Source organism: Xyrauchen texanus, chromosome 11 (genome assembly GCF_025860055.1).
Source record: "Xyrauchen texanus isolate HMW12.3.18 chromosome 11, RBS_HiC_50CHRs, whole genome shotgun sequence".
In the NCBI taxonomy this organism is placed as follows: domain Eukaryota; kingdom Metazoa; phylum Chordata; class Actinopteri; order Cypriniformes; family Catostomidae; genus Xyrauchen; species Xyrauchen texanus.
Window position 1 is genome coordinate 24,055,391 of NC_068286.1, and position 14,928 is coordinate 24,070,318.

Here is a 14,928-nt window from a genome sequence, read left to right on the forward strand (position 1 = left end):
GCTAATCGCTAACTCTCGATTTACTCTTATCTGATTGGTTTAAAAACACGCCAGTCACCAGAACACATCTTTAACATAATTTGGCTCAGACCCGTTCTCGTTGCTGCAATGGTACTTTTAATAATGCACACATGCATGTTAAATAAAAGAACAAATGAATAAATAAATGAATAAATAAACCATGATTACTTAAGGTTACAAATACACACACACACACACTCCATCATTGCAATCTTGACATCGCAGCCTGTTCATTATAGCCGCAATAAAATAGAATAATAAAATAGTAAACCTAACATATAAAAATTATTCTGTTTAAATTAGGGCTGGGCGATAAAACGATCTCGATATGGCATCGCGATAATATTTATTTAGACTACGACGATAAACTTTTGACATGTTTACTCGATATGGATAGACCTAACAGCCTATTACAAAGCAGAAATAAACGGACAACAGCCAGTCAGAACGCAGATTTTGGCTTGTGCGTCTAAGTACACGCCCATTTGCTAGCAGAGCACTGTTTGAGCTACCGGCAATGAAGAAAGTGAGTGTAAAGAAAAAATTAGTGGAAACGACGAACTCGAACTATCTTCCAAAGCTGAGGAAATTGTTGACAAAAAAGGTAACAAGACGTCAATTATATGGAAGTGGTTTGGATATCTGAAAGCGACGACGCGCAAATAAAGACGGTCTCGCGAAATATGCCGTCGGGTCGGTGATAACCAAGACGGGAAACACAACAAATAAAACCTTTTCGGTCACCTGAAAAGGTACCATCCCAGCGACCACACCGAGAGTATGAAAATGCGGGCCCATGTTAATGTTACTCCGTCCAAAAGTTTTGCAGACTAGTCTTTCTGGCAAAAAACCTATAATAGGGTAATTAGGGTTACATATGACTGAGCACTACCTAAAAGGTGTAGCATAGTGACTGGTTTACAATGTTTACATTTTGCACTTTTTACTCAGATTGCTACCTCTAAAACATTTGAGATATTTAAAACCAGTACACAATTAATATTTTATTTATCTGACAGTTAAGTACTTAAATCTGCCAGGGACTTTGTGGTTCACTTGTTTACATTTGTTGTCTTGGTTGTACCTCTGCAAACATTTTGAAATGTTTGCTGCCCTGCCAAAGAAATTTGATGTGATAGTACTGTAGTCACAGCTTTTAGTTTTATATTTTATAATAAGTTACAAGGCAAGCTAACTTGCATTGTTTTGTCAAGGCAGATAAAGCATGTTTGCTAAAAGTAAAATGTTAACATTTAAATTTAAAGTTTATCAATATTCTTTTATAACAAAATATATTCTCAACCAATCCATGTTTGCACAGTTAAATGTTTGCATTGTTATTTATTTATGTTAATAAACTATATAGTTCAACTATTGAACCTTCTGGTTTCTTCAGGCATCATTATCAGTATACTTTTCAAACGGGCAGCATTATTAAATTATATATCGTAAAATATCGATATCGATCAATATGGAAAAAAATATCGTGATAATATATTTTGCCATATCGCCCAGCCCTAGTTTAAATAGTCAGTAGTACAATTTGTATCATTCACAGTAAGCACCGCTCCACTGTGATGTTTCCAAGCATATTTTTGCGCATATAAAGAGGATAATTTTCTACGTCGGTATTGGAGCGTGAGTAAAGTACAAAGCCTATAATAAAGAATAGTTTAGCATCCAAATACATCGCAAATGTAAAAACATTTTGATTCTAAAGAGAGCGTTTTTTTTATTCGTGTTCTGTTCTGAATATCATTCAATTTCAAGGATTTGTTGTGGAATGTTTTGAGAGTATCATCAAATAAGAATAATTCTCTCGTTTTAGTGATTCCCTAGTTATTTTATTTATTTTTTTTCATTGTTCTAATCAGGTAAGGCAAGTAATATTCTCTGTGTCTTTATATAAATAAACCAAAACAAAAAAGTTTGAGAACCACTGCTTTATGGCACGTTTTGGATTGTGGTCAGCACAGAAAACAGCGCATCGATTCTTGAATGGTTTGAAAGTTATATTGAAATGCTTACAAAGGAATGGATAAGAGGAATCGACATTTTTATTTAAAAACAAGTCATCTGAAACCCGACATCAAGTAAGGTGAGGAACAACGAATTTCACACACTTGGAAAATGCTTTTTATTTGAATGAGTGAACGTGGCTCTTAAAAGAGCCATTGTTGCTGCCCTTAAAAGGACATTTGTTGCTTCATCTTCTGAGTTCCACCTGCAGAGCTTCTCGGAGGTTGCTCGGCAGAAGCTGGTTTCCTCTGGTCTCAGGTGGACTCCGTCTCTGCACAGATGGAACAAGCCGATGTTTCTGTGGTGAATGCAGCACATCTGCCTCTCTGCCAAGAAGCCAGACATGGCGCCGTTGATCCACCGCCGGCTTCGTTCAGTGCCATAGCCAGTCCTGCCAGTCTGTCCTCTCCAATTTAGATGGGGTAAAATGCCAGAAAACACCATCCTGGTTCTGGGAAACATTTGTAAGACTTCGGTCAGGTCACTCTTTATTTCCGAAGAAAATCGAGGCGGTTGCGCCCACCCGACACAAACTGTTCCCTCCCAGGTGAATAATGAGAATATCTGGAGCTGTAGCTTTGGCCCTGAGAGAGCGCAGAGCTGGAAACAGCTGCTCCCAGAGTCTGCCTCCTCTGCCGTCCCAGGTGATCTCACACTGAAGACCGAGGTTTCCGTCCAGGCGCTGCTCACAGAAGCGAGTATGCAGTGTGCGGATGATGGAACTGCCGACGATCCAAACACGTGAAGCCATCTCAAAGACGAGTGAGGGAATGTGATTTACAACCGGTATTTATGAGTGTTGCACGTTTGGTTCCTAAAGGTGTTACAGGCCCCACCCATTTCCAGATTCAATAATCGGCTTGTTCTTACATAGTAGAGCACGTTCAGCACATGCGCAGTCTTCAAAAACGGTGCTTTAAATCTCTTGACAAACTAAAAACATAAATAACATTTGTATGTGTTCTAAACAAAAGACACAGGTTGTACTGAATGTCAGCTTGTTTATTTGGCTCAAGATAAGGATTTATTAAGTCCACATGTCATGCAAACAAGAAATGCTTCTAACTAGGTCGAGAGCTGTCGTTGCGAATGTTCGTTGGAGCTCTAGAGCACACATCTTCTTCTCGACAGTCAAAGCGAGGTTACGTTATTGCCCATCGTGCACAGAAACCCTAAAGGCACAGGGGTGGCGGTGCCACCGGCTTGGGCCCGCCATCGCTGCTTGCAGCTATATTTATTATTATTATTATTTATTTTTTTTTTTATGACTATTGGGGCACTTTTGGGGCTCTTAACGTGCTCAAAAACTCTTGAAACTTTGCACACGGGTCAGAACCCGCGGCCATTAGGGCCGGGCTGAAGCTGGTACCGGGGCGTGGCAGGGGGGCTCGACAGCGCCCCCTGGAACAGGGTCCAAAAACATGGTCCATAAATCAAACACGCTTGCATGTAATAATATGAAACTGGGTACACATATAGATCTCATCGTTTCATATATCCTTCATACTTTTACTTTTTACCTCAGGCCAACTGGAAATCATCTATTTAGGGTTTTTTGGAAAACGCATGCAATGGAATGTGAAATACTCCTAATAGAGAATTCCACCAATCGACACGAAACTTGGTTAGCATGAAGTCAAGACATTGAGGATGAAAAATAATTAGCGGATTTTTGATATCTCGAACGGTTTGGCCATGGCGAGGAAATGAAATAATGGCACGAAAAGAGAAACAGGAAGTGTGTTATAACTTCTGCATACATTAATTAATCTCCATGAAACCGCAGCAGCATGATCGCTGTAAGAGGCCGATCGCATGGATGTGACTATTGTGAGTCAAAGTTATAGCGTCACCAACTGGCAGAAGGAAGTGTGTCACTTTCAAAATGCTTTGAAATCACCCTCTTATTTTTACCCGATTTACTTAAAACTTTAGGTGTATAATGTAAACACACGGCAGATGTAGACATGTGAAAGGATTATTGATATCTTCGATACTGTCGCCGCGGCAACGCTTCAAACTAGAATATTCTTTTTTGATGCTTTTGAGACTCTTAGCATACTTGAAATTGCATGAAACTCGACAGACACATCACATTTATTAGCCAGTAGACATGTGCAAAGTTTCAGAAACGGGCGTGGTGCAGGGTCTCAGTAGCGCCACCTTTTGACAAAAGTGGGGGGGTTGCTTTACACTTTGACCCACAGTCACAAAACTCAGAAATTATATTGTTCTCATCGAGCTGGACAACTTTCTAATTTACAGTCATTAGCTCAGACCAACAGAAAGTCAGCTATTTTGGTTTGAATGTGGATGTTTTGGCGAATTTTCTCTCCCTCTCTCACTGACCCTACGTCTCTCTGTGTCTGTGGGGAGGGTGCTGATTTTGCTGAAGAGTGAAAATGCTTTTATTTTTGTTTTTCAAGGTTTTGGGGCCCTTAACGTGCTCGAAACTCTTGAAACTTTGCACACAGGTCAGAACCCACGGCCATCAGGGCCTGGCTGAAGATGGTACCCGGGCGTGGCAGGGGGGCTCGACAGCGCCCCCTGGAATGGGATTCGAACACTTGTCCATATATCAAACATGCGTGCATGTAATAATATGAAACTCGGTACACTTGTAGATCTCATCGGGCCGAACAACTTTCGTGCTCTAAGTTTTACGCCAGCCCAACAGGAAGTCGGCTATTATGGGTTGTTTGGAAACACGTGCTCTGGAGTTATATATTTTCCTCCTAGAGAATGAATCCAATCGCCACCAAACTCGGTCAGCATGAAGTCAAGACATTGAGGATGCTACATTCCGGATGGATTTTTGATATCTCAAACGGTTTGGCCGTGGCGAGGAAATTGATTTAGGACTAAAAATGGACACATAAAGTGTGTTATAACTTAGTTCTATCTACAGTTACAAAACTCGGCGTGTATATTGTTCTCGTCAAGCCGAACAACTTTCTAATTTACAGTCATTAGCTCCGACCAACAGAAAGTCAGATATTGTGGTTTGAATGTGGATTTCTTGGAATTTTTCTCTCTCTGACTGACAGAGTGACCGCTCCCATTCTATGTTTTTCTCTCTCTCTGTCTCTCTCTGACAACGTGCCCCCTGCCAATTCTCTGTGTGTGGGGAGTGGAGGGGAGGGGGAGGGAGAGGGGATTTCTCTGTTGGGTGAGATTTGCATTAAGATATTGTTTTTCAAGGTTTCTGGGACTTTTGGGGCCCTTAACGTACTCAGTCAGATATTTTGGTTTGAATGTGGAACACATTGCAAATTAATCTTTGAAGCTCCAGAAAGCACATAAAGGCAGCATAAAAGCAATCCATACGACTCCATTGGTATAATTCATAATTCCCGCAGTGTACTTGCTTGTTATATTAGCTACTACAAAATATATAAATACATTTATTATCTTAACTTTAATGATGTACTTAACATAATGATAAATAATCTTAAAATATTAGTATGCTATATTATTATTATGCTATGTATTGTGAATACACCCATGTTAAACATAAAAATGTACTTCCATTGCATATCATAGGAACACATAAGCGTAAATTATAATTACATTAATAAACCTGTACAAAGACCTCCAGATAAATACTGGCCTTCTGGATTAACACATTTAAGTGCTGCAAAAGATATTGACCTATGACATCCTATGACATTAAAAATTATTCTACATTTGAATTACCTCATAGATGTGACTATTGTGGTTCACGGTCATAGACCCTGTCCCAAATGGCACACTTCATATGAATTTTCAGTCTTGTGTACTTATTTCATGTGTCCATTAACTCCATGAGACCGTAGGGTGTCTCATTTTTCATTTTTCAAATTATTAAAAAAAAAATAAAAAAAAAGCTGCTAAAAACAAAATGTCTGACACTGCTGCAAATGTGTACCAATAAACACATGCAGTTTATTTACATTTCACTGCCAATCATAGCTGCTTGCATCTTCCGTACATATGGATACTTCGGCAGGGTACTTTACCTTAAAATGCACCCAGTCAACAGCATCTCGAACATCCTGAAACATGCTCTTGAAGGACATGAATAGGTCTCCATCCTTAAAGCCTGTTTCACAGCTAAAGGTTTAAAGAACAAAGGGACAGCAGATTAAGAGGGTGAGCACCAGCTCTGACACATTTTATCGACAGTCAGACATGTTTAAATGGGACAGTCTTCCCTTGTTTGAGGTTGTCCGAGCCAAACAGGAAAGCTCTCTCCCCCTAAAAGGAACAACAGGTGTTTCAGAGGACATGCATCCACACCAAAACAATCACAGACTATTCAATTGAATAGATTTGATCTAGACTAAATACTGGCTGTCTGATGTATTTTATAGTGCATGAATATAATTATTTTCATGCTTTCTAAGTGCAAGTTACAATTATAAAATGTTTACTTATCTTACTCTTTACATGCACTGTGATTAGTCATTAGAGAGTTACAGTAAATGGATAAGTTACATCATGCATGATCATAAAACAAAGTTGGAACAGAGTTGAACAGGCTACAAGATAACCATCTTAAAGCATGTTGTAAAGTATTTATTCTGTATTAAGACTTTCTTATCAATTAGTAACATGATTGCTGGTGAAATGACATAGAGAGTGTCAAATAGTCCTCACCCACAGTATGTGATACTGGGTATGAATCACTGGTAAGGCTGTATGCAGTGTCCAAGGCAACAGAGTAATAGAATCATTGTCAATAGAATACCTACCTGGAATATCGGTCACAGTTTGTGAAGAAGTCAACCAGGCAGGCTAAGAGGTATGTTTCTGTGTGGAGAGAGATAAATAGAGGAAGAGTGCAAAAAGAACCTAAATGTAAGCCTGCAAAACTTACTAAAGCAGCTTTTGTCAATTTGTTACTTTGACCCTGTTTATTTCTGGTATTAACATCCGTTTTGTGTGATCCATCACAACATAGCATTCAGCGTGAAATACAGGTGTAAATGATCTGATCACAAACACTTGGAAATGTGCACAAATATATAGTAAATGCAGTCAGGTATGCCTGATACCAACATGCCGTAATATAGAACACAATCAGGTCCTCGACTCGAACAATAACCATTCAGCTCAAAACGGCAAGTTTACAGTAACCCTACAAAAAATCTTCTGGCAATCTAGGTGCAAATTTGCAGCAATTTTGACACTTATTATTTTCACATACAAATGAACATGTGATGCGCTGCAAATGTTTGACAGAAGTTTGCAGCTCTTCACAGGTAGTGGTGAACCTGCCACAAACCTTACCAGCAAACCTGGCCAGCAAACCTAGAAACAGTGGACTCGTTTGCTTGCTCCTTTGCATGTGAAAATAATCGGTGGAGAATTTGCGGTAATTTTTTAATGAACTCTCGATTTTTGTAAGGTAAGATAAATATTTGAAAGTGGATTTGAAAGCAACATTGTGCCAACTTACTGTGATTTTTATGTTTTAACTTTTTTGAACTTGATAAACATACACATAGACAGTGAGTGATGTACTCAGGAAATCAGAGATCCTCCCCTCAAAATCTTATCATAAGTCAAAGGAGATGAATTTGAGATATCAATAATATGTTAATACCTGTTGTAAATAGCAATCTGACTTGCCTGATTTGATCACCCGAAAAATTACCATAGACTGTAAGTATGCAATTCACAGCAATTAACATCTTTAAAATACTTCAATTATGAGCTTATAATTCAAACCAAGCCCGTATTTTGATGAGAATGAATCACATCAACTAAATTTAAAAGAGACAAAATAAAACACAAGAAAACCAATTTTTGATTATTATATACAATACAATATGCCAGCAATGTACTCTACAATAGTTAGAACAAAGAGCTAAATTGTTCAAACACACTTTGCAGTTCAGGAATTTCAGACACACACTCACTCATGCTGCCTTCAAGTGCACCTAGGAAGCTCGTACCTGCAAGTCGGGCATTCGTTACTATTACATGTCACGAATTCATTGGGAAACAAATACAGAAGAAGCCAAACTTAAACAATTACACAATGAACAATGGCAAAAGCTCTTTTTCTGTTGTACCGGTGAATTAACATCACTTATATACAACATATATGATATAATTATTGCATGGTATCTAACATATTTCTAATTAGTTCCCCTTCTGTCACTCACTCGACGTTGTGTCAATTGTAGTGACCCAAGGGGTCTCTTCTCAGAGCCTTGCGTACCTCTGAATTTGAGAAAAGGTCAATGTTAAGTTGGCAGATAGAATTTGCTTGCCCCGCCCCCGGACATACGGGTATATGGGTAGCGTTCACACCGAGGCAGCGTTTGTGGATGGTTCATGTTCTTACTGCGAGGAGATGACCATGGCAACATTGTGGTCGTGGCTTTCATTTCTCAAAACGAACGCCACTCCAGCCGCCCCCCTCGTCGCTCCTGCTTCCCACGGGATTGAGGATGACCCAGCTGGCGATGGAGGTGATTTGGGGATGGCAGCAGGCTCGGTTTCGCCGGGCACAGCCCCACGAACCACCCGCCCCCAGGCACGCTCGTTTGCTTCCGTCCGTGCTCGGGATGACATTGGCTTGCTTCATTGCCTGTTTGCATCATACCTGGAGCCAGGTCTGGATGATGACATCGCCGCTGCATCGGAGAGTGTTCAGTCATCTGACGCTGAAGACCTGACCGGCCTCCCATCCTCGGGCAAGGCCGCCCAGTCAGAGTCTGACGCGCAGATGGCCGACATGCTTTCCCGGGCCGCTGTGAGCGTAGGGTTGGACTGGAACCCTTGATGATTGGTACCTCGGCTCCGGGTGCCGCTCTCAGCCACGCCCTCCCCGGTACCTTTCTTCCTGGAAGTGCATGACGAGCTGACGAGTTTGTGGAGGGCACCTTTTACTACTCGGAACTGACCTCCTCACATGTCCGCTATCGCTACCCTGGACGGCGGAGTGGTCCACGGGTACACGGAGGTCCCTCAGGTGGACAGGGCGGTTGCGATCCACCTGTGTCCTGAGAATGGCGCCACCTGGCGGGACAGCCCGGTACTCCCCTCAAAGGCCTGTAGTACAACATCGTCGCTGACAGCGAAAGCCTGTAGCGCCACTGGACAGGCCGCCTTCACATTGTATGCCATGGCTTTCCTGCAGGTACACCAAGCCAGGGCACTCAAATAACTGCAACAGGGTAGTCCCGATCCCGATGTGCTGCAGGAACTGCGCTCTGCCACTGACCTCGCTCTCAGGGCTGTCACAGGGCATGCCGCCCTCAGTCTGCTCGCTGCGGGCATCCCCCTGCGAAGAAACTACCGTCAGCTCTGCCTCAACCTGGGCCCAGCTCTCAGCCCCAGTGTCGAGCACCCCGCAGGTAGCGTACGCCCCCGTCTCCAAGACCTCTTCCAGGGCCAGTAAAGCCCCTAAACGCTCCTGATACTGTGCACCCAGGAAGCCAGACGTATGTTCCGGAGATGGTAGCAAGACCACTCCATCCCCCGGTGGAGGGCCGGGATGAGAATCCTCAGTTCTCCCTTTTTTTTTTTTCGCCGCACCCCCTTTGGGAAGCGGTACCAAAATTTTCAATAAAAGAGCGATTTCCTCACTTCCTGGGTCATCAGACCGCCGCGCGCCGCTCTCACGGCACCCCGGCACCAAAACCTTGCAGTCCCAGCTCCCCAGACGCGGCCATCTCGCCTCCGGACCCACTACTGCCCAGCCCCGGCAGGCCAGCGCTGACGAGTCTCGAGGACGTCCCTAAAGGACCTCTGCCAGGTGCGCGGAGCAAGGTATGTCCTTTGAGCTTTTTCTCAGCACCTAAGCCTCGGGACGCGTGTTTGCCTCCCGACGCACTATTACCTGCTCCCCCCAGCTGCAAGGCCCCACCCAGTACGTCCAAAACAATTGTCCTGTTAGTGCCAACCGCACGGAGCTTAGATGCATGGCTTGCGATCCCCAGCCCATCGCGTTGGCTTGCCAGGACCATCCAACTTGGCTACGCAATTCAATTCAACAAGCTCCCACCTTGTTTCAGCAGTATTCGCTCCACTCCATTGCGCGGCGAAAACTGAAGCACCTTACGAGCAGAGATTGCCACTCCACAGAGATGAGCCTGTCCCTCTAGCCGAGATGAAGAAGGGTTTCTACAGTCCTTACTTCATTGTACCCAAAAAAGGTGGTGGGATGCGGACAATCTTGGACCTGCGAGTTCTCAACCGGACCTTACACAGACACCTGTTCAAAATGCTCAAGCAGAGGCGAATTTTAACCTGCGCTCGGCATCAAGATTGGTTCGCGGCGGTAGACCTGAAGGACGCGTTCTTCCACGTCTCCATTCTGCCTCGAAACCGACCCTTCTTACAGTTTGCATTCAATGGCCAGGCGTATCAGAACAAGGTCCTCACCTTTGGCCTGTCCCTGTCCCCTCGCATCTTCACCAAGGTCGCAGAGGCAGCCCTTGCCCCGCTGCGGGAAAGGGGCATCAGCATACTCAATTACCTCGATGATTGCCTCATCCTAGCACACTCTTGAGAGTTACTATGCGCCCACAGAAACCAGGTGCTCACGCATCTCAGTCGTTTAGGGCTTCAGGTCAACTGGGAAAAGAGCAAGCTCTCTTCAGTTCAGAGCATCTCCTTTCTCAGTTTGGAGTTAGACTTGGTCACAATGTCAGCGCCTCAAGACAGAGTGTGCACAGTCAGTGCTTGCGTGCCTTGCTCGCTTCAAGCCAGGCACAGCGGTTCCTCTCAAACAGTCCCAGAGGCTCCTGGGGCATATGGCATCCTCAGCCGCGGTCGTGCCGCTCTGATTGATGCAAATGAGACCGCTCCAGCACTGGCTTCAGACTCGAGTCCCGAGATGGGCATGGCACCGCGGCACATCCCTTGTGTTTATCACCCCTTCCTGCCGTCAGACTTTCAACCCTTGGACAGATCTCTGTTTTCTGCAGACAGGAGTCCCCCTACAGCAGGTGTCCAGATGTGTCGTGGTCACCACAGACGCCTCTCAACTGGGTTGGGGCGCCGTGTGCTACGGGCACGCAGCCGCTGGCTCCTGGACCGGGCCCCGCCAGCGTTGGCACATCAACTGCCTCGAGTTGTTGGCAGTACTCCTTGCCCTGCGGAGGTCTCTTTCACTGATTCGGGGCAAGCACGTCTTGATCCATTCAGACAGCACCACCACGGTTGCGTACATAAATAGCCAAGGCGGCGTACGCTCCCGTCCCATGTCACAACTCGCCCGCCATCTCTTCCATTGGAGTCAGCCGCAACTCAGGTCACTGCTCGCCACTCACATCCCTGGTGACTGCAACACGATGGTGGACGCGCTGTCGCGACAGGTCTCGCTCAGCAGAGAGTGGAGGCTCCACCCCCAGGTGGTCCGGCTGATTTGGGGCTGCTTCGGCATTGCACAGATAGACCTCTTTGCCTCCCAAGACAACTCCCACTGCCCGCTCTGGTATTCCGTAACGGAGGCCCCTCTCAGGCACAGAGGGGGCTGCGCAAGTACGCATTTCCCCCAGTGAGCCTTCTTTCAATGGTGCTGTGAAAGGTCAGGGAGGACGAGGAATAGGTAACTTATTTGCACTACAGTCACTACAATTGACACAACTTCTTGTTCTTTGCATCGGGGAACGGAGGTTACAACAGTAACCATAACGTTTTCTTAAACCACGAAGGGTGAATAATTAGCTGACTATCATACATAATAAATTTAAATTATTGAAATAAAAGTTTAACTAATTTTGCAAAATCATTGCTTTTTGTCATCTTTTGAGATGCCCCTTCCAACATCCCAACTCGGCAATTCGTATATCATCCACAATTCATTCATGTGCTCATAACTCATAAATATGATACGTCAGACATCACTCACTCACGTCACTGTAAATGTGTGTTTGAGTGGCAGCCAGTGACAGGGATAAGGGACAGTGATGAATTAGCTACCTGGAAGGTTAAATAGTGTGTTGAGGATGTAAAAGCGCTCTGTGTCATCACGCTGGATAAACTTGTTTGGGTAGAGCTCTTGGATGTCAGGGCTGGCAGGGAGCACAGGAACATTATAAGAACATACTCCACTGGTTTCAACAGAGATCAGTAACAAGACAATCCAGGCAGGGCAGTACAGGGTTTTGTGATTACTCACCCACGAAGGAATTTAAAGCCATGGGCACAGACCAGGATGTTTCCATAAGCATCTACCTTCAGGAGGTTGCCATACATGGTGTCAAACACCAGACCTCTGAGTAAGGACAATAAAGGTTTAAATGTGTTAATTATCCTATTAATATTCTATCATAAGACAGTCTTTGCAATGATAACTGTTTCAAAGTAATGTTCCGCAAATGAGAGTTCATCACCTTGTAGGGAAAGTGGGGTCATAAACAAAGCTGAGTAGTTCTTGTGGGTAGCCAATGGAGAACAGCCGCTCAACAGTCAGATCAAATCCCAAAGACTCATATTCAGGTGATTTGTAAACTATAGAAAGAGATTTTTTTTAGAGAGCATATTACACACATATTAAACAGCAAAGATAATAATAAAAAATGACAGAACTACATAATTATTTATGTTACATTTGAATGAGCACTTTAGTAAGTATTAATGATCCTTAAGTATGATGCAGTGGATTTTGTTTTATTTTTTCATTTAAAGGATTCATGTCATGAGTAATAAAAATTCTCTTGATCTTTTGATATATTAGAGTTAACATACTGTAAGGTAAAGTTACTGTCAGAACTCAAAACCTCCTATCCAATGCAAAAAAACTAATATTGATGTTTAAAGGAAAGGCTGAGGTCAAAACGGATCGTTTCAGTCAGAGGGCCAGAGACAGGGTGGAAAATATATTACTAAATTATCTCCGTTCTTGGTGCAAAGTAATTAAGTAAAATAAATAAAATAAACCTTTACTAACATTATAATTTAAACTGAGGGGAAATAATAAAATGTGAAAAAAATATGTAATTGTTATGATCCCTTTCTATCTGTCCCGTGTTTTCTGTTTCACCCGTCTCTGTTCACATTCCATGTCACGTTTTCCTTGTTGTCCGCCCCGTGTTTCACTGTCTTCGTGTTAAAACTACATTTCCCATGATCCCCAGCACTCATCACTGCCAGCCTTGTGTCATTGTGCTCACCTGATTGTAGTTTGTCATCATCTTGTATCCAGTGTATATATACCGTTTGTTCTCCAGTCCCTTGTCTGTCGTTGATGTTTGTGGACGCCTGTCTCCGTGCTCCTCCTCATGTTCATCCTGCCTGTTCTGCCTTTGATGTTTTCCGTGCTTGCATTTTGTTTCCCCATCGCGGGTATTTCCTTTGTTTGTGTTTTGTCCGTTTAGTTTTCACCGTTGTTAATAAAATCACTGCATTTGGATCCAACCCCTTGTCTGCCTCCTCCTGCATCGTAACAGAACGATAGACCACATATGGATCCAGCGGTTCTCCGGGCAAGCTGTCGCCTACTGGATTTGAGGCAAGGAAGCCGCCCGGTGGAGGATCACGTTAGGGACTTCCTGAACCTAGCGTGTGCCACCGACTTCCCTGACTCTTCCCTGGTGGTGTTTTTTAAGGATGGCCTGACCGATTCGCTCAGGGAGCGGTTGCCACCGGCGACGCGCAGCTGGACGCTCTGTGATTTTGTGGCGGAGACGCTGCTGGTATGCGGCTCGCCACTTACTGTGGATGTTGTGGAGGAGGATCCTGCCTCCCCTCCCACAGCGGTGACTCTTCAGTCGTCCCTAGCTCTCCCTGTCACGCCAGTCCCTCCGGTCAGCGAGCAAACCCCCATGCCTGTCGCCGTCAACGAGCCAGCAAGGCCAACTTCATCCGCCCGGAGGAGGAAGAGAAGGAAAGCTTCCGCCTCTCAGCCCACGCCTGCCACGGTCAGCGAGCCAGAGCCCACGCCTGCCATGGTCAGCGAGCCAGAGCCCACGCCTGTCACGGTCAGCGAGCCAGAGCCCACACCTGCCACGGTCAGTGAGCCAGAGCTCACACCTGCCACGGTCAGCGAGCCAGCGCCTGTAGCCTCTACCGTCCCAGAGCCAGCGCCTGTAGCCTCTACCATCCCAGAGCCAGCGCCTGTAGCCTTTACCGTCCCAGAGCCAGCGCCAGAAGCCTCTACCGTCCCAGAGCCAACCGTCCCAGAACTCTGCCTTCTGAGCCTCCCGAGCTTTCCAGAGCTCCGCCTTCTGAGCCTCCCGAGCTTTCCAGAGCTCCGCCTCCCGAGCTTTCCAGAGCTCCGCCTTCTGAGCCTCCCGAGCTTTCCAGAGCTCCGCCTCCCTTGCGTTCCAGAGCTCTGCCTCCCGAGCCTTCCAGAGCTCCGCCTCCCGAGCCTTCCGAGCTTACCAGAGCTCCGCCTCCCGAGCTTCCTAGAGCTCCGACTTCCAAACCTACCGAGCTTCTTAGAGCTCCGCCTTCCAAGCCTACCGAGCTTCCTAGAGCTCCGCTTTCCAAGCCTACCGAGCTTTCCAGAGCTCCGCCTTCTGAGCTTCCCGAGCCTTCCAGGGCTCCACCTCTCGAACCTTCCAGGGCTCCGCCCCCCAAGCCTCTCGAGCCTTTCAGAGCTCTGCCCCTCAAGCCTTTCGAGCCTCCCAGGGCTTCGCCTCTCGAGTCTCTCGAGCCTCTCAGGGCTCCGCCTCTCAAGCTTCTCGAGCCGCCCAGGGCTCTGCCTCTCAAGCATCTCGAGCCCTCCAGAGCTCCGCCCATCAAGTCTCTCGAGCCTTCCAAGGCTCCGCATCTCAAGTCTCCTGAGCCTCCCAGGGCTCCGCCCCCCCAAGCCTTTCTAGCCTACTAGGGCTCCACCCCCCGAGCCTCCAACGGCTCCGCCTCTCGAGCCTCCTATGGCTCTGCTCCCAGAGACTCCAGACCCTCCTACGGCTCCGCCTCTCGAGCCTCCTACGGCTCCACCTC

General features: G+C 45.5%; 1 protein-coding gene across 1 annotated transcript in view; it reads right to left on the reverse strand.

Annotated features, from left to right (window-relative positions):
* Positions 1-14,928, reverse strand: part of LOC127651244 (cytosolic purine 5'-nucleotidase-like) — a 52,230-nt gene that overhangs the window by 18,457 nt on the left and 18,845 nt on the right. The window contains exons 4-8 of the mRNA XM_052136991.1: positions 12,375-12,492; positions 12,161-12,256; positions 11,962-12,053; positions 6,774-6,831; positions 6,039-6,132 (exon numbers count right to left, since the gene is read on the reverse strand). Of these exons, the coding sequence (XP_051992951.1) occupies positions 6,039-6,132; positions 6,774-6,831; positions 11,962-12,053; positions 12,161-12,256; positions 12,375-12,492 (458 nt within the window). The remainder of the gene's footprint in view (positions 1-6,038; positions 6,133-6,773; positions 6,832-11,961; positions 12,054-12,160; positions 12,257-12,374; positions 12,493-14,928) is intronic.